This window comes from Erpetoichthys calabaricus, chromosome 12 (genome assembly GCF_900747795.2).
Source record: "Erpetoichthys calabaricus chromosome 12, fErpCal1.3, whole genome shotgun sequence".
NCBI classification, from domain to species: domain Eukaryota; kingdom Metazoa; phylum Chordata; class Cladistia; order Polypteriformes; family Polypteridae; genus Erpetoichthys; species Erpetoichthys calabaricus.
Window position 1 is genome coordinate 17,651,570 of NC_041405.2, and position 25,624 is coordinate 17,677,193.

Genomic DNA, 25,624 nt, shown 5'->3' on the forward strand with positions numbered 1-25,624 from the left:
GTTAGACATTGGTAAAAAAGTTTGAACTTAGTTATTTAAAACTTGATTCTTATTATTACGTACGTGATATGTCGGTTTCTCATTTTGAATATATTCATCCACTAAATTTCCCTAATATTTTTGCTTTGATTGTTTAAATTTTGTGATAATTAGAGCATTCAATGAAACTCCAGGAGAAGTTACGATTAGAAGTTCTTTAGTACACTCGTGATTGAACCGGATGCTTATGTGTGTCTTGAATATGTTCATCACAGTAGGTTTAGACTTCTATTCAAAAATGTACTTGTTTGGTGTAATAGCTGTAAAGTTGGGAGATACAAAGAATTTACTCCTACTAATGCCAAAGTAATTTATCACAAGGTGCTTGTCATGGTTTATGGGATTTCCCATACTTCAAGTTTGGTCATCCCATCACTGCCTCCTGGAGGTCTCCTTATGACTCTCTTAGGTTTTATTCCAGTTTATATTTTCAACTTCATGCTTTTCCGGTGGTCTTCCATATAAGTTCTTTTACACGTCATTTCCTACTACTAAGCCCTCCTTGCCTCGGCCATAAAGCAGATGATGCACTGGAAGTCATCTTCATCACTGAGCAGCTTTCAGTTCACGTTTTAGACAAACGTCCCTGGTTTGTTCGCCACATTGTTTTATAAAACATCTTTATGTTTAAAATTATCTAATGTCACTTTTCCTATTCTTGCTTTAGGATGAAGTGGAGAAATTAACAGATTCCTTTCCGGAGTCTCAGAACAAACATCTGTCTGATGTGCCTGAGAAAATGAAGAAGATCGAGAACAAACAACAAGGTGAGCGGAGCACCTTCAAGTGTAATGTTGTCTTGAGGACATCATCATAAATGAATAAAGAAACAAAGCCAGATCTGAGTTCATATCGTCCTGCACCTTTGCTTGCGTCATCTTATTCTGTTTTTTTCAGTTTTCAGTTATTTTCTTTCAAACACACTTTTCTCCCTCTTAAACACTGAGCGTTTTCTAAAATCACTGCAAGTCTCAGTGAGGCCTTAACTCAGAACTGTGAGGTTAAGTTGAATTGTGAATCTAAAATGGTCACCATTGTGAGTGAATAGTGCATTCAGAGAAATCAAAATTAAAAAGCTATGAGACAAGTCCATCAAATGCACATTTTATACATATGTCACCTTTAGCTTCTTTCTGTCCTAACATGTTACAATCCTTCTGTTTTGCAGAAAATCTGATTTTTTTTTTGAGAATATGGGTGGGTGCTGATGGGTGGTCCTTAAATTCAGCTTTACCTGCCTAGGTGTATGTTGGATTAAAACTTTAGGGCTGATCAACTTTGGAGGCAGAATTTTAATGAAAAAGAGGTCAAATGTAGGATGAAGCAGGAATAATTATGCATAGATAAGGAGATGTACTTTACGCAGTCAGACAATATTAAATTGATTTAAATGTATATTAATATATCTGGTTTAATTTGGCTACTAAATAGAAGTTCCTGGTGAAAAAAAATATAATTAGGATGTAACACCGTCACTTATTGCTGTATTTTTGATTTCTCTGGGTCGACATTTGCTTGCCAGTGCCATGTTTGTGTGTGACTGTGGGACATTACCAGATGAAATGAAGACTGGGGGTGGGGGGCCATCCTCAAGACAGACAGAAGTGAGCTTGTGGATGATAAACTTGATGCCCAAGGTTGTCACAATAATACAAAGTGATAGGAAGAGAAACGTCACATGAGGAAGACAGTAGTGGGCAAGACAAACGTGGAAGAAATAAGTATCTGAAATACAACTAGCGCCATCCTTGCCAACGGCCAAATCACGGTTTGACCAGCGAAAGGAATCACCAGAAAAGGGGTGGCAAGTTTTGAAGTTTAATGTGTGTTTGTGGACTGCCTGCTTCCCCAGCCGGTAGACCCCCAACAAGATGATTAAGTCTCATGGGGTTAAAGATAGAGACAAAGAGTGGGTAAACGGGTGGTACCAGAAATGTACACATCCCCATGTCTATATGACATGAAGCTTAATGTAGTCTCTCAGAATGAGCAGTCTTTGTGTAGTCTCATACCTTGTTTCAGCAGCAAGTGCCACATTGACACGTACTACACCAAAACTGCTGTGACAAAGCATCACAGGTCAGATAAATGAAGTTCTTTAGGGAGTACTTTGGTATTCTGAAAGGCGATGCATTTTTTGCACTGCCATTACCATGCTATCTTCTATTAACACACTGACATGTTTGTCACCTGTCTGTTTACAGAAACTGTACTGCTGTCAGCCATTAACAGAAAACAGAGTAATTGTCAACATTTGTAGCCAACATGGCCTTTTTAAACCAACATACAGTGTGCACATTAGACAGCACTGACCTTCTCCATCATGTGTTGTGCTGATGTTTTTGGTTTCCTCTGATGTGACTGAGTATTGGTCACATAGCTTGTTGGCAGTGATGGTTGGAAATCCCTACATCAGAGTCGCACTCAAAGCTCACCTCTCTTGTTGTAACCTATGGAGTTTCAGAGCATTTATTGCATCTGAGATTGTAGCAGGGTCTTAAATGTGATGGTCTTCTTGAGTGCAACACATCAATATGAAGGTGGACAACGCCAGACATACATGAAAGGGATTTACTACACAAGTAGCATTCATCATATTAACTGTGGTAGACACCATATTGATGACATTTAATATCTCTAAGTTCATACAGTATTCCCAGAATATATTAAAAGCTTTGTAAATTGAATGGAGTGCCCACATATTTTAAAATAATTGCTCCACACTTCAATGTGATAATAATATATATTTTTAAAGCTAGTCCTTCCCTCTGTGCTCTCCAGTTTTCCACCCATATCCCCAAAGATATGGAGGCTGGGATAACCAGAGACTCCAAAAGGCATTGGGTGAGTGTGAGTGTGTAATGGTCCCTACGTTGGACTGTCCAGAGATGGCATCTAGTTTGCACCGAAACTGTTAGGATGGGCGCCAGCACCCAGTAACCCTGAATTGCATTACACGGCTCTGAAACAGTTATGTAATGTTATATTAAAAATCAGAGTCTTGTTTGTACTTTTGTATTTGTTTCTTATTGCATATTTGCAACAGGCCATCTCTAGTGATGTCAGGATAGTTCAGCATCATGTGTGTTGATGTGTTGATGGTAAAATAACAGAAACATATTCCATTTTTACTTGCCGCAGATAAAGAGTCTGAAGCTATGGAGACAAAACCACAAGGATATTCAGAGGTTTCATCTCGGCCTGCCTCCCCTAGTACTCTGACTCACCAAACGAACACAACTACCACATGTGAACAGAATGACCAGGGCCAGAGCGCTGTTAACGAGAGTGACACAACTGGTGAAAGGAGCAAACCTCCGAGTGAGATGATGTCAGGTGTTCAAAACAACACGAATGAAGAGCCTTCAAAAGATCCAGAAGTAAGTAGAAAGCAGTTAGTGGTAACACTTCACTCACCAAACAGAAGAAAAGTAGAGCTTGTCATGTTGAGGTCCACTTTACTAACAAATCAGAAAAATAAGACAGACACGAAAATTCAGATGTTTGTAAATATGAAATGTAGACATGCTGGTGGGCATATTTGCTGAATAAAATAAGAAGATTAAGATAACTGAAAACTTAATGTCAGATCTGTACAAATCTGAAAATGTAAATCTTTTGGACCAGTTGTACTCAATTTGAGTTTGAAGAAAGTAATAAAAGCACAGACCTGAAGATGAATTATCTCCAAAATGAACCTGCAGGGCCTGTGGGCCTCAGTCCTGCTCTGGAGGAGAAGAAGGCGAGCAAGAAAACCAAAGGCTTCTCTGAATTGGACAAATCTGAAAGTGAAGAGATTGAGGAGGCCAGTTATGCCTGTGCATGTAACCAATGCAGATCTGAAATAACAGAAATAAAGTAATAGCATTTTTAAGATGTGATACTTGAGTTGAATGTTAGACATTGGTAAAAGAGTTTGTACTTAGTTATTTCAAACTTGATTCTTATTATTACGTACGTGATATGTCGGTTTCTCATTTTGAATATATTCATCCACTAAATTTCCCTAATATTTTTGCTTTGATTGTTTAAATTTTGTGATAATTAGAGCATTCAATGAAACTCCAGGAGAAGTTACGATTAGAAGTTCTTTAGTACACTCGTGATTGAACCGGATGCTTATGTGTGTCTTGAATATGTTTATCACAGTAGGTTTAGACTTCTATTCAAAAATGTACTTGTTTGGTGTAATAGCTGTAAAGTTGGGAGATACAAAGAATTTACTCCTACTAATGCCAAAGTAATTTATCACAAGGTGCTTGTCATGGTTTATGGGATTTCCCATACTTCAAGTTTGGTCATCCCATCACTGCCTCCTGGAGGTCTCCTTATGACTCTCTTAGGTTTTATTCCAGTTTATATTTTCAACTTCATGCTTTTCCGGTGGTCTTCCATATAAGTTCTTTTACACGTCATTTCCTACTACTGAGCCCTCCTTGCCTCGGCCATAAAGCAGATGATGCACTGGAAGTCATCTTCATCACTGAGCAGCTTTCAGTTCACGTTTTAGACAAACGTCCCTGGTTTGTTCGGCACATTGTTTTATAAAACATCTTTATGTTTAAAATTATCTAATGTCACTTTTCCTATTCTTGCTTTAGAATGAAGTGGAGACATTAACAGATTCCTTTCCGGAGTCTCAGAACAAACATCTGTCTGATGTGCCTGAGAAAATGAAGAAGATCGAGAACAAACAACAAGGTGAGTGGCGCGCCTTCAAGTGTAATGTTTTCTTGAGGACATCATCATAAATGAATAAAGAAACAAAGCCAGGTCTGAGTTCATATCGTCCCGCACCTTTGCTTGCGTCATCTTATTCTGTTTTTTTCAGTTTTCAGTTATTTTCTTTCAAACACACTTTTCTCCCTCTTAAACACCGAGCGTATTCTAAAATCACTGCAAGTCTCAGTGAGGCCTTAACTCAGAACTGTGAGGTTAAGTTGAATTGTGAATCTAAAATGGTCACCATTGTGAGTGAATAGTGCATTCAGAGAAATCAAAATTAAAAAGCTATGAGACAAGTCCATCAAATGCACATTTTATACATACGTCACCTTTAGCTTCTTTCTGTCTAACATGTTACAATCCTCCTGTTTTGCAGAAAATCTGATTTTTTTTTTTTGAGAATATGGGTGGGTGCTGATGGGTGGTCCTTAAATTCAGCTTTACCTGCCTAGGTGTATGTTGGATTAAAACTTTAGGGCTGATCAACTTTGGAGGCAGAATTTTAATGAAAAAGAGGTCAAATGTAGGATGAAGCAGGAATAATTATGCATTGATAAGGAGATGTACTTTACGCAGTCAGACAATATTAAATTGATTTAAATGTATATTAATATATCTGGTTTAATTTGGCTACTAAATAGAAGTTCCTGGTGACAAAAAATGTAATTAGGATGTAACACCGTCACTTATTGCTGTATTTTTGATTTCTCTGGGTCGACATTTGCTTGCCAGTGCCATGTTTGTGTGTGACTGTGGGACATTACCAGATGAAATGAAGACTGGGGGTGGGGGGCCATCCTCAAGACAGACAGAAGTGAGCTTGTGGGTGGTAAACTTGATGCCCAAGGTTGTCACAATAATACAAAGTGATAGGAAGAGAAACGTCACATGAGGAAGACAGTAGTGAGCAAGACAAACGTGGAAGAAATAAATATCTGAAATACAACTAGCGCCATCCTTGCCAACGGCCAAATCACGGTTTGACCAGCGAAAGGAATCACCAGGAAAGAGGTGGCAAGTTTTGAAGTTTAATGTGTGTTTGTGGACTGCCTGCTTCCCCAGCCGGTAGACCCCCAACAAGATGATTAAGTCTCATGGGGTTAAAGATAGAGACGAAGAAGGGGTAAACGGGTGGTACCAGAAATGTACACATCCCCATGTCTGTATGACATGAAGCTTAATGTAGTCTCTCAGAATGAGCAGTCTTTGTGTAGTCTCATACCTTGTTTCAGCAGCAAGTGCCACATTGACACGTACTACAGCAAAACTGCTGTGACAAAGCATCACAGGTCAGATAAATGAAGTTCTTTAGGGAGTACTTGGGTATTCTGAAAGCCGATGCATTTTTTTGCACTGCCATTACCATGCTATCTTCTATTAACACACTGACATGTTTGTCACCTGTCTGTTTACAGAAACTGTACTTCTCTCAGCCATTAACAGAAAACAGAGTAATTGTCAACATTTGTAGCCAACATGGCCTTTTTAAATCAAGATACAGTGTGCACATTAGACAGCACTGACCTTCTCCATCATGTGTTGTGCTGATGTTTTTGGTTTCCTCTGATGTGACTGAGTATTGGTCACATAGCTTGTTGGCAGTGATGGTTGGAAATCCCTACATCAGAGTCTCACTCAAAGCTCACCTCTCTTGTTGTAACTTATGGAGTTTCAGAGCATTTATTGCATCTGAGATTGTAGCAGGGTCTTAAATGTGATGGTCTTCTTGAGTGCAACACATCAATATGAAGGTGGACAACGCCAGACATACATGAAAGGGATTTACTACACAAGTAGCATTCATCATATTAACTGTGGTAGACACCATATTGATGACATTTAATATCTCTAAGTTCATACAGTATTCCCAGAATATATTAAAAGCTTTGTAAATTGAATGGAGTGCCCACATATTTTAAAATAATTGCTCCACACTTCAATGTGATAATAATATATATTTTTAAAGCTAATCCTTCCCTCTGTGCTCTCCAGTTTTCCACCCATATCCCCAAAGATATGGAGGCTGGGATAACCAGAGACTCCAAAAGGCATTGGGTGAGTGTAAGTGTGAAATGGTCCCTACGTTGGACTGTCCAGAGATGGCATCTAGTTTGCACCGAAACTGTTAGGATGGGCGCCAGCACCCAGTAACCCTGAATTGCATTACACGGCTCTGAAACAGTTATGTAATGTTATATTAAAAATCAGAGTCTTGTTTGTACTTTTGTATTTGTTTCTTATTGCATATTTGCAACAGGCCATCTCTAGTGATGTCAGGATAGTTCAGCATCATGTGTGTTGATGTGTTGATGGTAAAATAACAGAAACATATTCCATTTTTACTTGCCGCAGATAAAGAGTCTGAAGCTATGGAGACAAAACCACAAGGATATTCAGAGTTTTTATCTCGGCCTGCCTCCCCTAGTACTCTGACTCACCAAACGAACACAACTACCACATGTGAACAGAATGACCAGGGCCAGAGCGCTGTTAACGAGAGTGACACAACTGGTGAAAGGAGCAAACCTCCGAGTGAGACGATGTCAGGTGTTCAAAACAACACGAATGAAGAGCCTTCAAAAGATCCAGAAGTAAGTAGAAAGCAGTTAGCGGTAACACTTCACTCACCAAACAGAAGAAAAGTAGAGCTTGTCATGTTGAGGTCCACTTTACTAACAAATCAGAAAAATAAGACAGACACGAAAATTCAGATGTTTGTAAATATGAAATGTAGACATGCTGGTGGGCATATTTGCTGAATAAAATAAGAAGATTAAGATAACTGAAAACTTAATGTCAGATCTGTACAAATCTGAAAATGTAAATCTTTTGGACCAGTTGTACTCAATTTGAGTTTGAAGAAAGTAATAAAAGCACAGACCTGAAGATGAATTATCTCCAAAATGAACCTGCAGGGCCTGTGGGCCTCAGTCCTGCTCTGGAGGAGAAGAAGGCGAGCAAGAAAACCAAAGGCTTCTCTGAATTGGACAAATCTGAAAGTGAAGAGATTGAGGAGGCCAGTTATGCCTGTGCATGTAACCAATGCAGATCTGAAATAACAGAAATAAAGTAATAGCATTTTTAAGATGTGATACTTGAGTTGAATGTTAGACATTGGTAAAAGAGTTTGTACTTAGTTATTTAAAACTTGATTCTTATTATTACGTACGTGATATGTCGGTTTCTCATTTTGAATATATTCATCCACTAAATTTCCCTAATATTTTTGCTTTGATTGTTTAAATTTTGTGATAATTAGAGCATTCAATGAAACTCCAGGAGAAGTTACGATTAGAAGTTCTTTAGTACACTCGTGATTGAACCAGATGCTTATGTGTGTCTTGAATATGTTTATCACAGTAGGTTTAGACTTCTATTCAAAAATGTACTTGTTTGGTGTAATAGCTGTAAAGTTGGGAGATACAAAGAATTTACTCCTACTAATGCCAAAGTAATTTATCACAAGGTGCTTGTCATGGTTTATGGGATTTCCCATACTTCAAGTTTGGTCATCCCATCACTGCCTCCTGGAGGTCTCCTTATGACTCTCTTAGGTTTTATTCCAGTTTATATTTTCAACTTCATGCTTTTCCGGTGGTCTTCCATATAAGTTCTTTTACACGTCATTTCCTACTACTGAGCCCTCCTTGCCTCGGCCATAAAGCAGATGATGCACTGGAAGTCATCTTCATCACTGAGCAGCTTTCAGTTCACGTTTTAGACAAACGTCCCTGGTTTGTTCGGCACATTGTTTTATAAAACATCTTTATGTTTAAAATTATCTAATGTCACTTTTCCTATTCTTGCTTTAGAATGAAGTGGAGACATTAACAGATTCCTTTCCGGAGTCTCAGAACAAACATCTGTCTGATGTGCCTGAGAAAATGAAGAAGATCGAGAACAAACAACAAGGTGAGTAGCGCGCCTTCAAGTGTAATGTTTTCTTGAGGACATCATCATAAATGAATAAAGAAACAAAGCCAGGTCTGAGTTCATATCGTCCTGCACCTTTGCTTGTGTCATCTTATTCTGTTTTTTTCAGTTTTCAGTTATTTTCTTTCAAACACACTTTTCTCCCTCTTAAACACTGAGCGTTTTCTAAAATCACTGCAAGTCTCAGTGAGGCCTTAACTCAGAACTGTGAGGTTAAGTTGAATTGTGAATCTGAAATGGTCACCATTGTGAGTGAATAGTGCATTCAGAGAAATCAAAATTAAAAAGCTATGAGACAAGTCCATCAAATGCACATTTTATACATACGTCACCTTTAGCTTCTTTCTGTCTAACACGTTACAATCCTCCTGTTTTGCAGAAAATCTGATTTTTTTTTTTGAGAATATGGGTGGGTGCTGATGGGTGGTCCTTAAATTCAGCTTTACCTGCCTAGGTGTATGTTGGATTAAAACTTTAGGGCTGATCAACTTTGGAGGCAGAATTTTAATGAAAAAGAGGTCAAATGTAGGATGAAGCAGGAATAATTATGCATTGATAAGGAGATGTGCTTTACGCAGTCAGACAATATTAAATTGATTTAAATGTATATTAATATATCTGGTTTAATTTGGCTACTAAATAGAAGTTCCTGGTGACAAAAAATGTAATTAGGATGTAACACCGTCACTTATTGCTGTATTTTTGATTTCTCTGGGTCGACATTTGCTTGCCAGTGCCATGTTTGTGTGTGACTGTGGGACATTACCAGATGAAATGAAGACTGGAGGTGGGGGGCCATCCTCAAGACAGACAGAAGTGAGCTTGTGGATGATAAACTTGATGCCCAAGGTTGTCACAATAATACAAAGTGATAGGAAGAGAAACGTCACATGAGGAAGACAGTAGTGGGCAAGACAAACGTGGAAGAAATAAGTATCTGAAATACAGCTAGAGCCATCCTTGCCAACGGCCAAATCACGGTTTGACCAGCGAAAGGAATCACCAGGAAAGGGGTGGCAAGTTTTGAAGTTTAATTTGTGTTTGTGGACTGCCTGCTTCCCCAGCCGGTAGACCCCCAACAAGATGATTAAGTCTCAAGGGGTTAAAGATAGAGAAGAAGAAGGGGTAAATGGGTGGTACCAGATATGTACACATCCCCATGTCTGTATGACATGAAGCTTAATGTAGTCTCTCAGAATGAGCAGTCTTTGTGTAGTCTCATACCTTGTTTCATCAGCAAGTGCCACATTGACACGTACTACAGCAAAACTGCTGTGACAAAGCATCACAGGTCAGATAAATGAAGTTCTTTGGGGAGTACTTGGGTATTCTGAAAGCCGATGCATTTTTTTGCACTGCCATTACCATGCTATCTTCTATTAACACACTGACATGTTTGTCACCTGTCTGTTTACAGAAACTGTACTGCTCTCAGCCATTAACAGAAAACAGAGTAATTGTCAACATCTGTAGCCAACATGGCCTTTTTAAACCAAGATACAGTGTGCACATTAGACAGCACTGACCTTCTCCATCGTGTGTTGTGCTGATGTTTTTGGTTTCCTCTGATGTCACTGAGTATTGGTCACATAGCTTGTTGGCAGTGATGGTTGGAAATCCCTATATCAGAGTCTCACTCAAAGTCCACCTCTCTTGTTGTAACCTATGGAGTTTCAGAGCATTTATTGCATCTGAGACTGTAGCAGGGTCTTAAATTTGATGGTCTTCTTGAGTGCAACACATCAATATGAAGGTGGACAACGCCAGACATACATGAAAGGGATTTACTACACAAGTAGCATTCATCATATTAACTGTGGTAGACACCATATTGATGACATTTAATATCTCTAAGTACACACAGTATTCCCAGAATATATTAAAAGCTTAGTAAATTGAATGGAGTGCCCACATATTTTAAAATAATTGCTCTACACTTGTGATACAATGTGATAATAATATATATTTTCAAAGCTAATCCTTCCCTCTGTGCTCTCCAGTTTTCCACCCATATCCCCAAAGATATGGAGGCTGGGATAACCAGAGACTCCAAAATGCATTGGGTAAGTGTGAGTGTGAAATGGTCCCCATGTTGGACTGTCCAGAGATGGCATCTGGTTTGCACCGAAACTGCTAGGATGGGCGCCAGTACCCAGTAACCCTGAATTGCATTACACGGCTCTGAAAAAGTTATGTAATGTTATATTAAAAATCAGAGTCTTGTTTGTACTTTTGTATTTGTTTCTTATTGCATATTTGCAACAGGCCATCTCTAGTGATGTCAGGATAGTTCAGCATCATGTCTGTTGATGTGTTGATGGTAAAATAACAGAAACATATTCCATTTTTACTTGCCACAGATAAAGAGTCTGAAGATATGGAGATAAAACCACAAGGATATTCAGAGGTTTCATCTCGGCCTGCCTCCCCTAGTGCTCTGACCCACCAAATGAACACAACTACTACATTTGAACAGAATGACCAAGGCCAGAGTGCTGTTAACGAGAGTGACACAACTGGTGAAAGGAGCAAACCTCCGAGTGAGACGATGTCAGGTGTTCAAAACAACACGAGTGAAGAGCCTTCAAAAGATGCAGAAGTAAGTAGAAAGCAGTTAGTGGTAACACTTCACTCACCAAACAGAAGAAAAGTAGAGCTTGTCATGTTGAGGTCCACTTTACTAACAAATCAGTAATTTAGCTGTTTGTAAATATGAAATGTAGGCTTGCTGCAAGGCATATTCGCTCAACAGAATGAGCAAATTAAGATAAGTGAAAACTTAATGTTAGATCTTTTCAAATCAAAAAATGTTAACGTTTCTACTCAACTTGAGTGTGAGGAATGTAAGAAATGCAGAGACCTAAATACAGATCATCTCCAAAATGAACCAGTAGAGCCGGTGGACCCCAGAACTGCTCTGGGGGGGAAGAAGGCAAGCAAGAAAACCAAAGACTTCTCTGAATTAGACAAATCTAAAAAGTGAAGAGCTTGAAGAGGCCAGTTATGCTTGTGCATGTAACCAATACAAATCTGAAACAACAGAAGTAAAGTAACAGAGTATTTAGTATGTGATACTCAAGTTGAATGTCAGATGTTGGTATAAAGAGTTTGCAGTTAATTATATAAAACTTACTTCTTATTATTATATAAGTGATATTTCGGTTTCTCATTTTGAATATATTCATCTATTAATTTCTCTAACGTTTTGCTCCTGATTTTATAAATTGTGTGAGTTTGCTCAGAACATTCAGTGAAACTCTAGGAGAAGTGAAGATATTCAAAAATGAGGAAGAAAGACAAACCTTCATTGACCCTAATTAACAGGAAACGCTTGCCCCTACCAGCCATTTGTCGTGGCTCTCGTCCTTCACATTCTCCCTCATCCTCTATCACAGCTTTCCATTGAAAAAGCAAATCTTTTCCCAAAACACCACCTTTCCATGGATTCAGCTACTACCTGTGAAAGAGTGGTGAGGGTTGAAATGTTGACTAAGATTAATGGATCTTAACCCCCTCTGTGACTTATGCAACCGATAATAATTTGTTTTAAACTAATTTTATAATGTATGCATATGTGTTTTATTGTTACTTTTACATCATAATACACCTTTTTGGAAATAAATACAGTCTAATAAATAATGTTTTATACACCACCCCTTTGCTCTGCTGTGCTCTTGATAAAGTAGGCCTACATGACCCAATACAGCCTACTCTCCCCTGGTCAGCAGAGTCCCACCTCTCATAGGATGAATCAGTCAGCTGTCTGCACCCATGAATTGCACTCGCCTGTCTACCTGAGCTAATGTCTCAGTCCAGTGCCCATACAGCATTGACACTGAGAGTCCACTTACAGATGCAGTACAAGGCATACTGAGTGTCCACTGTATCTCCTAACTATTGTTAAGCAGAACCGCCCATGCGCTGATGCAGACATCTGTCACCCTCACAGGCCTGTGACAGTCACCACTCTCATCTTCTGCATCCAGATTCCTCTTCTGCTCTTATCAAATCTCTGCCTGCCAGGCAACATCTCAATTTAGACAAAACTAGGAAGTATGGTTAGTTTCATTAATTGAAAAAATTGCATAGTATAAGTCAAGAAATCTTCATCTCCAAAAGGAATATTTATATCGACTTTAACAGATTTTAGTCTTTTTGTTAATGACTCTGAGAAGGATGTAATACACATTGACTAACTTTTCCTCAGGACAACAAAGAAACATCTGTTTACTTGTCTTTCCATATTGACTCAGGTACAAACCAATGCAGATGAATTCCAGGATGCAGACTGGGAGACTATAAAGAAAGATGATGTTGTTCCCCATCTTGACGTAATATTTACTGAAAAACTCTGCAAGGTTAAACATACAGAAATATAAAGATAGGAACATTCACACCATTCACTGAGACTGACATTGCAATATGCTTTGTTCTCTGGCAGCACGTTGGGCTTTGTTTGTGAGTTACAGTCAGTGTTGGAATTCACTGACATGTCTAGAATGTGATGAGCGCAAGTGGAAAAGGATAAGTACTGCGCTTGACTTACATACATGTTCCTTAGGATGCCAGCCACCATATTTGGCTCCATTCCATTCTGTTATCAAACGTCATTCTCATCCTCATGAAACTGATCTTTTAGCACTGAGTTATACCATGAATTAGTAGATCTGCAGTATTTCATGATAGCAGAAGAACCTTATTACATATGTGATTGAACAGAATGCTTCTGTTTGTCTTGTCAGGACTCCCCCGGGACAGACGTTAAGGAATCTAACAAGATGTTCTATTCTGCCTATAAGCTCATTGACGACATGCTTCAAGAGATTAAAGTGTTCAAAGACAGCCTGAAGAAAAAGATTGAGACCACTACTAGAGATACCTGTGTTCAGCCAGCTGACCCACAGACAGAAAGCCTGTCGCTTTCCTTCCAGGTAACATAAACTGCTTGTGAGGAAATCCATATATGGCTATGCTCTGCTCCTCTTCAGCCAGCCAAGCATGCTACGGTCATTTGGTGTCTGCTTATGTATTGTGGCTTTTAGACAGGTACAGGTTCAATAAGAGTACAGTACTCACACAAGACTAAACAGATCTCTGACCATACTCTGGTCACGTATGATTAATACAGTATATCCATCTTCTCTGTTCTTCTCACGTCAGTACGAAAATAATTTGAAACTTTAAAATCTACTTCAATATTTCCATTAATGTAAGTGCTCTCCATTTAATCCATGCACCAAGCAGCGACCAAAGCCTCCTGAAATCACTGTTTTCCAAATGCTACATCCCATTTCCTTCTGTTTCTTCCTGATTCCCCTTATAAAATCAGAATACATATATAACAGTAGCTTGAGAATCGTACTCAAATGTGTACTTTATTGTTGTAATGGCTGTACGATTGGCAACACAAATGATTCATTCCTACCAATGCCAAAGGAATTTGTCACAAGTTGCTTGTCATGGTTTATTATATAGTGACAGACTGCTGTCACTGTCCTGCTCCACTGACTGACTGAGGAGATCGTTCCTCCCCCAAACTATGTGACTTTTCAGTTCCACCCGGGGGGGGTGGGGGGGGGGGGGGGCGAAACGTTAACATTATTCAAAGTTATTGTCTGTTTTTTACCTGCATTTATATTACTCTTTAATTTAATATTGTTTTTTGTATCAGTCAGTTGCTGCTGGATTATGTGAATTTCCCCTTTGGATTAATAAAGTATCTATCTATCTATCTATCTATCTATCTATCTATCTATCTATCTATCTATCTATCTATCTATCTATCTATCTATCTATCTATCTATCTATCTATCTATCTATCTATCTATCTATCTATCTATCTATCTATCTATCTATCTATCTATCTATCTATCTATCTATCGCTTGTCTCGCACTTTTTCTTTGGCCATCCCCATTACTGCCTCCTGGATGTCTCCTTAAGTCTCTCTCAGGCTTTATTCCACTTTATATTTTCTTCTTCATGCTATTCCAGTGGTCTTCCATACAAGTTCTTTTACACGTCAGTTCCTATTAATACGCCCTACTTGCCAGAAAGCAGATGATGCACTGGAGGTTGTCTTCATCACTGACCAGCTTTCAGTTCATGTATCAGACATACAGTATATCCCGGGTTTGTTCAGCACAGTGTTTTACAAATATTTTAATGTTTAAAACTCTTTAATTTCACTTTCCCTATTCTTGTGTTAGGGTGAATTGGTGAAATTAACAGATTCCTTGCTGAAGTCTCAGAACAAACAGTTCTGTGCTCTACGTCAGAAACTGAAGACGATCGAAAACAAACAACAAGGTGAGTGGTACGCCTACAAATGTAATGTTGTCAGGAGGACTCCGTCATAAATGAATAAAGAAACAAAGCGAGGTCCGAGTTCACATCATCCCACTCTTTGCTTGTGTGATCTTATTCTTTTTTTTTTGTTGCGTACATTTCAGTTATTTTCTTTGAAATGCACTTCTCACTCCTAAACACTGATCCTTTTCTAAAATCACTGCAAGCCTCATTGTCGCCTTCACTCAGAATTTTCTAAAGGTTCAGTCATTCTCAGATTAGACAAACTGCGTGGTGGGGAAGAGAAGGAATCTGACCATGGAGTAACTGATTGTTTAAATTGCAAATGAAAGGATGACTGTATTAACATGTATTAAAAACCCCAACCTTCAGCTGGGGTTTCATGACCTCTGATGAGATTGATTATACTTATTTCATTCTACATCTGCATGACCTGGCCAGTAATTTCATTCAGTGCTCATAAAAGTACAGCAAAGGAAGACATTTGGAAAGGAGAAAGTGGGCTGTACTAGGTACTCAGGACATCCAAAATTATTAAGTCTCATGGGGTTAGAGACAGAGAATGAGGGGTAAGCGAGTGGTACCAGAGGGGTACATGACCACATGTCTATCTGATATGAAGCTTCAAGTAGTCTCTTAGGATCAGTTTTTTAACATTTTGAAAATTTGTTTCAGACAAAGGTGCCACATCCACACGTAGTACAGCAAAACTAGTCTGGCAAATTTCACATGACAAATGAATGAATTTGAGACAGAAACTACTTCAGTATTCAGAGAGGAGATGCTTTTTGTCACAGCGGTATTATTAAGTATTTTCTTTTGAGACATAGACATAAGCATTGAAATTCACTTATTGCTCTAACTGGTAGTTGGCTGGATATTTATTTGCTTATGTAATTTTTACCTTAATTATTATTATTTTTTTGTCTATCAGAACTACGGAAGCATTTTTCATGATGATGAAAGATGAAATTCAGGCTCATTATAGATTCCACATTTTCATTATTTTTTTCTATGCAATTGTTTGTCATGGTAATTTCATTAAGCTCTCATAATTAAACATCACAAACTAACTATGTTTGTCTCACAGTGCGCCAAATAAGGGTAGTACAGAATAGAGGTGGTGACCCCTGAGACACTGCTTGATTCAGTGCAATTATAAAGCGATTCTCCATGCATCCCAATTTTTTACTGCCTTACATGATTGATTATTTTTATCTCCTACTTGTATTCAAAGGAGGCCAATTCTGCCTGGGAATGTGTTCTTCTTAAATTGCACCTCATTCTTTGAACCTATGCATATCCCTTCCAAGTAACTGTGACGGAGATATTAAAACAAGACAAGTAGGGTAGAAAGGAAAGGATATATTTAACTTGCTTTAAATGACGCTTTCACTTCTAATCCAATCTAATCTAATCTTTACATATATAAAAAATCCAACATCTGTCTATCTAAATGTCTGTCTGCTTTTCAAGAGAGAACTACTTAACAGATTTAGATCGGGTGTTTTTCTATAATTTGCTTCAACATTCCAGTTGATTTTGCGACTTCTCTCAATGCTCTAAATATAGTTTGGTTGTGGTGACGATTTGTTTGTGCCAATCCAAGAGATATGCAGCAGACCGAAGGGAGGGGAGCGGGGCCTTCCTCACTCACACTCCGGCCTCAGAGCGTGTACCTTAACTCCGCGAGAGCACTACTTTAGGATTTAGGATTTAGATCAGGTTTTTTTTTTAATTTGCTTGAACATTCTGGTTGATTTTGCGACTTATCTCATCACACTAAGAATTATAGTTTGCTTGCAGGAGTGACATATTTGCACTAATCCGACACAAAGGTTGGAAGCCGAAGGAGAGGGGGAGCGTGACTTCAGGAGGCGGCACCGGGAAAGACCCTCCTCACTCACGCTCCAGCCTCTGTTTGAATCGCTCTACAACAAGGTGAGTGGCGCGCCTTCAAGTGTAATGTTGTCTTGAGGACATCATCATAAATGAATAAAGAAACAAAGCCAGGTCTGAGTTCATATTGTCCCGCACCTTTGCTTGCGTCATCTTATTCTGTTTTTTTCAGTTTTCAGTTATTTTCTTTCAAACACACTTTTCTCCCTCTTAAACACCGAGTGTTTTCTAAAATCACTGCAAGTCTCAGTGAGGCCTTAACTCAGAATTGTGAGGTTAAGTTGAATTGTGAATCTAAAATGGTCACCATTGTGAGTGAATAGTGCATTCAGAGAAATCAAAATTAAAAAGCTATGAGACAAGTCCATCAAATGCACATTTTATACATATGTCACCTTTAGCTTCTTTCTGTCTAACACGTTACAATCCTTCTGTTTTGCAGAAAATCTGATTTTTTTTTCTTGAGAATATGGGTGGGTGCTGATGGGTGGTCCTTAAATTCAGCTTTACCTGCCTAGGTGTATGTTGGATTAAAACTTTAGGGCTGATCAACTTTGGAGGCAGAATTTTAATGAAAAAGAGGTCAAATGTAGGATGAAGAAGGAATAATTATGCATAGATAAGGAGATGTACTTTACACAGTCAGACAATATTAAATTGATTTAAATGTATATTAAAAAATCTGGTTCATTTGGCTACTAAATAGAAGTTCCTGGTGAAAAAAATGCAATTAGGGCGTAACACTTTCACTTATTGCTGTATTTTTGATTTCTCTGGGTCAACATTTGCTTGCCAATGCCATGTTTGTGTGTGACTGTGGGACATTACCAGATGAAATGAAGACTGGGGTGGGGGGCCATCCTCAAGACAGACAGAAGTGAGCTTGTGGATGATAAACTTGATGCCCAAGGTTGTCACAATAATACAAAGTGATAGGAAGAGAAACGTCACATGAGGAAGACAGTAGTGGGCAAGACAAACGTGGAAGAAATAAGTATCTGAAATACAGCTAGCGCCATCCTTGCCAACGGCCAAATCACGGTTTGACCAGCAAAAGGAATCACCAGGAAAGGGGTGGCAAGTTTTGAAGTTTAATTTGTGTTTGTGGACTGCGTGCTTCCCCAGCTGGTAGACCCCCAACAAGATGATTAAGTCTCAAGGGGTTAAAGATAGAGAAGAAGAAGGGGTAAACGGGTGGTACCAGAAAAGTACACATCCCCATGTCTGTATGACATGAAGCTTAATGTAGTCTCTCAGAATCAGCAGTCTTTTTGTAGTCTCATACCTTGTTTCATCAGCAAGTGCCACATTGACATGTACTACAGCAAAACTGCTGTGACAAAGCATCACAGGTCAGATAAATGAAGTTCTTTAGGGAGTACTTGGGTATTCTGAAAGCCGATGCATTTTTTTGCACTGCCATTACCATGCTATCTTCTATTAACACACTGACATGTTTGTCACCTGTCTGTTTACAGAAACTGTACTGCTCTCAGCCATTAACAGAAAACAGAGTAATTGTCAACATCTGTAGCCAACATGGCCTTTTTAAACCAAGATACAGTGTGCACATTAGACAGCACTGACCTTCTCCATCGTGTGTTGTGCTGATGTTTTTGGTTTCCTCTGATGTCACTGAGTATTGGTCACATAGCTTGTTGGCAGTGATGGTTGGAAATCCCTATATCAGAGTCTCACTCAAAGTCCACCTCTCTTGTTGTAACCTATGGAGTTTCAGAGCATTTATTGCATCTGAGACTGTAGCAGGGTCTTAAATTTGATGGTCTTCTTGAGTGCAACACATCAATATGAAGGTGGACAACGCCAGACATACATGAAAGGGATTTACTACACAAGTAGCATTCATCATATTAACTGTGGTAGACACCATATTGATGACATTTAATATCTCTAAGTACATACAGTATTCCCAGAATATATTAAAAGCTTTGTAAATTGAATGGAGTGCCCACATATTTTAAAATAATTGCTCCACACTTCAATGTGATAATAATATATATTTTTAAAGCTAATCCTTCCCTCTGTGCTCTCCAGTTTTCCACCCATATCCTCAAAGATATGGAGGCTGGGATAACCAGAGACTCCAAAACGCATTGGGTGAGTGTGAGTGTGAAATGGTCCCCATGTTGGACTGTCCAGAGATGGCATCTGGTTTGCACCCAAACTGCTAGGATGGGCGCCAGCACCCAGTAACCCTGAATTGCATTACACAGCTCTGAAAAAGTTATGTAATGTTATATTAAAAATCAGAGTCTTGTTTGTACTTTTGTATTTTTTTCTTATTGCATATTTGCAACCGGCCATCTCTAGTGATGTCAGGATAGTTCAGCATCATGTCTGTTGATGTGTTGATGGTAAAATAACAGGAACATATTCCATTTTTACTTGCCACAGATAAAGAGTCTAAAGATATGGAGACAAAACCACAAGGATATTCAGAGGTTTCATCTCGGCCTGCCTCCCCTAGTGCTCTGACCCACCAGATGAACACAACTACCACATGTGAACAGAATGACCAGGGCCAGAGCACTGTTAACGAGAGTGACACAACTGGTGAAAGGAGCAAACCTCCGAGTGAGACGACGTCAGGTGTTCAAAACAACACGAGTGAAGAGCCTTCAAAAGATCCAGAAGTAAGTAGAAAGCAGTTAGTGGTAACACTTCACTCACCAAACAGAAGAAAAGTAGAGCTTGTCATGTTGAGGTCCACTTTACTAACAAATCAGAAATTTAGCTGTTTGTAAATATGAAATGTAGGCTTGCTGCAAGGCAGATTCGCTCAACAGAATGAGCAAATTAAGATAAGTGAAAACTTAATGTCAGATCTTTTCAAATCAAAAAATGTTAACGTTTCTACTCAACTTGAGTGTGAGGAATGTAAGAAATGCAGAGACCTAAATACAGATCATCTCCAAAATGAACCAGTAGAGCCGGTGGACCCCAGAACTGCTCTGGGGGGGAAGAAGGCAAGCAAGAAAACCAAAGACTTCTCTGAATTAGACAAATCTAAAAAGTGAAGAGCTTGAAGAGGCCAGTTATGCTTGTGCATGTAACCAATACAAATCTGAAACAACAGAAGTAAAGTAACAGAGTATTTAGTATGTGATACTCAAGTTGAATGTCAAATGTTGGTATAAAGAGTTTGCAGTTAATTATATAAAACTTGCTTCTTATTATTATATAAGTGATATTTCGGTTTCTCATTTTGAATATATTCATCTATTAATTTCTCTAACGTTTTGCTCCTGATTTTATAAATTGTGTGAGTTTGCTCAGAACATTCAGTGAAACTCTAGGAGAAGTGAAGATATTCAAAAATGAAGAAGAAAGACAAACCTCCATTGACCCTAATTAACAGGAAACGCTTGCCCCTACCAGCCATTTGTCGTGGCTCTCGTCCTTCACATTCTCCCTCATCCTCTATCACAGCTTTCCAATGAAAAAGCAAATCTTTTCCCAAAACACCACCTTTCCCTGGATTCAGCTACTACCTGTGAAAGAGTGATGAGGGTTGAAATGTTGACTAAGATTAATGGATCTTAACCCCCTCTGTGACTTATGCAACCGATAATAATTTGTTTTAAACTAATTCTATAATGTATGCATATGTGTTTTATTGTTACTTTTACATCATAATACACCTTTTTGGGAATTAATACAGTCTAATAAATAATGTTTTATACACCACCCCTTAGCTCTGCTGTGCTCTTGATAAAGTAGGCCTACATGACCCAATACAGCCTACTCTCCCCTGGTCAGCAGAGTCCCACCTCTCATAGGATGAATCAGTCAGCTGTCTGCACCCATGAATTGCACTCGCCTGTCTACCTGAGCTTATGTCTCAGTCCAGTGCCCATACAGCATTGACACTGAGAGTCCACTTACAGATGCAGTACAAGGCATACTGAGTGTCCACTGTATCTCCTAACTATTGTTAAGCAGAACTGCCCATGCGCTGATGCAGACGTCTGTCACCCTCACAGGCCTGTGACAGTCACCACTCTCATCTTCTGCATCCAGATTCCTCTTCTGCTCTTAACAAATCTCTGCCTGCCAGGCAACATCTCAATTTAGACAAAACTAGGAAGTATGGTTAGTTTCATTAATTGAAAATATTGCATAGTATAAGTCAAGAAATCTTCATCTCCAAAAGGAATATTTATATCGACTTTAACAGATTTTAGTCTTTTTGTTAATGACTCTGAGAAGGATGTAATCCACATTGACTAACTTTTCCTCAGGACCACAAAGAAACATCTGTTTACTTGTCTTTCCATATTGACTCAGGTACAAACCAATGCAGATGAATTCCAGGATGCAGACTGGGAGACTATAAAGAAAGATGATGTTGTTCCCCATCTTGAGGTAATATTTACTGAAAAATTCTGCAAGGTTAAACATACAGAAATATAAAGATAGGAACATTCACACCATTCACTGAGACTGACATTGCAATATGCTTTGTTCTCTGGCAGCACGTTGGGCTTTGTTTGTGAGTTACAGTCAGTGTTGGAATTCACTGACATGTCCAGAATGCGATGAGCGCAAGTGGAAAAGGATAAGTACTGCGCTTGACTTACATACATGTTCCTTAGGATGCCAGCCACCATATTTGGCTCCATTCCATTCTGTTATCAAACGTCATTCTCATCCTCATGAAACTGATCTTTTAGCACTGAGTTATACCATGAATTAGTAGATCTGCAGTATTTCATGATAGCAGAAGAACCTTATTACATATGTGATTGAACAGAATGCTTCTGTTTGTCTTGTCAGGACTCCCCCGGGACAGACGTTAAGGAATCTAACAAGATGTTCAATTCTGCCTATAAGCTCATTGACGACATGCTTCAAGAGATTAAAGTGTTCAAAGACAGCCTGGAGAAAAAGATTGAGACCACTACTAGAGATACCTGTGTTCAGCCAGCTGACCCACAGACAGAAAGCCTGTCGCTTTCCTTCCAGGTAACATAAACTGCTTGTGAGGAAATCCAGATATGGCTATGCTCTGCTCCTCTTCAGCCAGCCAAGCATGCTACGGTCATTTGGTGTCTGCTTATGTATTGTGGCTTTTAGACAGGTACAGGTTCAATAAGAGTACAGTACTCACACAAGACTAAACAGATCTCTGACCATACTCTGGTCACGTATGATTAATACAGTATATCCATCTTCTCTGTTCTTCTCACGTCAGTACGAAAATAATTTGAAACTTTAAAATCTACTTCAATATTTCCATTAATGTAAGTGCTCTCCATGTAATCCATGCACCAAGCAGCGACCAAAGCCTCCTGAAATCACTGTTTTCCAAATTCTACATCCCATTTCCTTCTGTTTCTTCCTGATTCCCCTTATAAAATCAGAATACATATATCACAGTAGCTTGAGAATCGTATTCAAATGTGTACTTTATTGTTGTAATGGCTGTACGATTGGCAACACAAATGATTCATTCCTACCAATGCCAAAGGAATTTGTCACAAGTTGCTTGTCATGGTTTATTATATAGTGACAGACTGCTGTCACTGTCCTACTCCACTGACTGACTGAGGAGATTGTTCCTCCCCCAAACTACTCTTCAATTCCACCCGGGGGGGGGGGGGGGGGGGGGTAAACGTTAACATTATTCAAAGTTATTGTCTGTTTTTTACCTGCATTTATATTACTCTTTAATTTAATATTGTTTTTTGTATCAGTCAGTTGCTGCTGGAGTATGTGAATTTCCCCTTTGGATTAATAAAGTATCTATCTATCTATCTATCTATCTATCTATCTATCTATCTATCTATCTATCTATCTATCTATCTATCTATCTATCTATCTATCTATCTATCTATCTATCTATCTATCTATCTATCTATCTATCTATCTATCTATCTATCTATCTATCTATCTATCGCTTGTCTCGCACTTTTTCTTTGGCCATCCCCATTACTGCCTCCTGGATGTCTCCTTAAGTCTCTCTCAGGCTTTATTCCACTTCATATTTTCTTCTTCATGCTATTCCAGTGGTCTTCCATACAAGTTCTTTTACACGTCAGTTCCTATTAATACGCCCTACTTGCCAGAAAGCAGATGATGCACTGGAGGTTGTCTTCATCACTTACCAGCTTTCAGTTCATGTATCAGACATACAGTATATCCCGGGTTTGTTCAGCACAGTGTTTTATAAACATTTTAATGTTTAAAACTCTTTAATGTCACTTTCCCTATTCTTGTGTTAGGGTGAATTGGTGAAATTAATAGATTCCTTGCTGAAGTCTCAGAACAAACAGTTCTGTGCTCTACGTCAGAAACTGAAGACGATCGAAAACAAACAACAAGGTGAGTGGTACGCCTACAAATGTAATGTTGTCAGGAGGACTCCGTCATAAATGAATAAAGAAACAAAGCGAGGTCTGAGTTCACATCATCCCACTCTTTGCTTGTGTGATCTTATTCTTTTTTTTTTGTTGCGTACATTTCAGTTATTTTCTTTGAAATGCACTTCTCACTCCTAAACACTGATCCTTTTCTAAAATCACTGCAAGCCTCATTGTCGCCTTCACTCAGAATTTTCTAAAGGTTCAGTCATTCTCAGATTAGACAAACTGCGTGGTGGGGAAGAGAAGGAATCTGACCATGGAGTAACTGATTGTTTAAATTGTAAATGAAAGGATGACTGTATTAACATGTATTAAAAACCCCAACCTTCAGCTGGGGTTTCATGACCTCTGATGAGATTGATTATACTTATTTCATTCTACATCTGCATTACCTGGCCAGTAATTTCATTCAGTGCTCATAAAAGTACAGCAAAGGAAGACATTTGGAAAGGAGAAAGTGGGCTGTACTAGGTACTCAGGACATCCAAAATTATTAAGTCTCATGGGGTTAGAGACAGAGAATGAGGGGTAAGCGAGTGGTACCAGAGGGGTACATGACCTCGTGTCTATCTGATATGAAGCTTCAAGTAGTCTCTTAGGATCAGTTTTTTTACATTTTGAAAATTTGTTTCAGACAAAGGTGCCACATCCACACGTAGTACAGCAAAACTAGTCTGGCAAATTTCACATGACAAATGAATGAATTTGAGATAGAAACTACTTCAGTATTCAGAGAGGAGATGCTTTTTGTCACAGCGGCATTATTAAGTATTTTCTTTTGAGACATAGACATAAGCATTGAAATTCACTTATTGCTCTAACTGGTAGTTGGCTGGATATTTATTTGCTTATGTAATTTTTACCTTAATTATTATTATTTTTTTGTCTATCAGAACTACAGAAGCATTTTTCATGATGATGAAAGATGAAATTCAGGCTCATTATAGATTCCACATTTTCATTATTTTTTGCTATGCAATTGTTTGTCATGTTAATTTCATTAAGCTCTCATAATTAAACATCACAAACTAACTATGGTTGTCTCACAGTGCGCCAAATAAGGATAGTACAGAATAGAGGTGGTGACCCCTGAGACACTGCTTGATTCAGTGCAATTATAAAGCGATTCTCCAAGCATCCCAATTTTTTACTGCCTTACATGATTGATTATTTTTATCTCCTACTTGTATTCAAAGGAGGCCAATTCTGCCTGGGAATGTGTTCTTCTTAAATTGCACCTCATTCTTTGAACCTATGCATATCCCTTCCAAGTAACTGTGACGGAGATATTAAAACAAGACAAGTAGGGTAGAAAGGAAAGGATATATTTAACTTGCTTTAAATAACGCTTTCACTTCTAATCCAATCTAATCTAATCTTTACATATATAAAAAATCCAACATCTGTCTATCTAAATGTCTGTCTGCTTTTCAAGAGAGAACTACTTAACCGATTTAGATGAGGTTTTTTTCTATAATTTGCTTCAACATTCCAGTTGATTTTGCGACTTCTCTCAATGCTCTAAATATAGTTTGGTTGTGGTGACGATTTGTTTGTGCCAATCCAAGAGATATGCAGCAGACCAAAGTGAGGGGAGCGGGGCCTTCCTCACTCACACTCCGGCCTCAGAGCGTGTACCTTAACTCCGCGAGAGCACTACTTTAGGATTTAGGATTTAGATCAGGTTTTTTTTTTTAATTTGCTTGAACATTCTGGTTGATTTTGCGACTTATCTCATCACGCTAAGAATTACAGTTTGCTTGCAGGAGTGACATATTTGCACTTAATCCGACACAAAGGTTGGAAGCCGAAGGAGACGGGGAGCGTGACTTCAGGAGGGGGCACCAGGAAAGACCCTCCTCACTCACGCTCCAGCCTCTGTTTGAATCGCTCTATCTCACATCACATTTTGGAGCAGACCTTGCCTCTGCTTAGGTAGCGATACCTGTTTGTTTATTGATTTTTAAAGTTTGTCCTGTTTCACAACTACGCGGGCGGGTGCCTTCTGTGCTCTCTGAGACTCTAACAAGTTTTCATACCCACACTTTCCACAGACCAGCACTCCGTATGGTTTAAAGTCTACCCTACTATCTTAGCTCTTTCAATTAGCTGTTTTTGTGTTCTACTGACCAATGGATTTCACTCTCTTCTGCCAGCACAGCACATTCTTTCATTATCTTCCTCTACATGCTTTGACCTAACACTGCACCTGCTTTAATCTAATAATATTCAGATTATCACAGCTGTCTGAAAGACATGTCTGATTTCCTCTCTTAGAACATCTATGAATGTAGTAAGTTTTTTAGGGGAAACCATGCTCCTAAATCACAGTATT

The 25,624-nt window shown here is 38.7% G+C and overlaps 1 protein-coding gene across 4 annotated transcripts in view; it reads left to right on the forward strand.

The window, feature by feature from the left end:
• LOC114662319 (AF4/FMR2 family member 4-like) overlaps positions 1-25,624 on the forward strand; it is a 154,098-nt gene that overhangs the window by 11,515 nt on the left and 116,959 nt on the right. For all 4 annotated transcript variants that reach the window (XR_007936341.1, XM_051934425.1, XM_051934426.1 and 1 more), the window contains exons 4-15: positions 707-806; positions 3,181-3,419; positions 4,641-4,740; positions 7,117-7,355; positions 8,577-8,676; positions 11,058-11,296; positions 13,440-13,628; positions 14,905-15,004; positions 19,319-19,557; positions 21,212-21,289; positions 21,701-21,889; positions 23,149-23,248. Coding sequence is in view for 3 of the 4 variants with exons in the window: in XM_051934425.1 (XP_051790385.1) it covers positions 707-806; positions 3,181-3,419; positions 4,641-4,740; positions 7,117-7,355; positions 8,577-8,676; positions 11,058-11,296; positions 13,440-13,628; positions 14,905-15,004; positions 19,319-19,557; positions 21,212-21,289; positions 21,701-21,889; positions 23,149-23,248 (1,912 nt within the window). In the remaining variant the exon portion in view is untranslated. The remainder of the gene's footprint in view (positions 1-706; positions 807-3,180; positions 3,420-4,640; positions 4,741-7,116; positions 7,356-8,576; positions 8,677-11,057; positions 11,297-13,439; positions 13,629-14,904; positions 15,005-19,318; positions 19,558-21,211; positions 21,290-21,700; positions 21,890-23,148; positions 23,249-25,624) is intronic.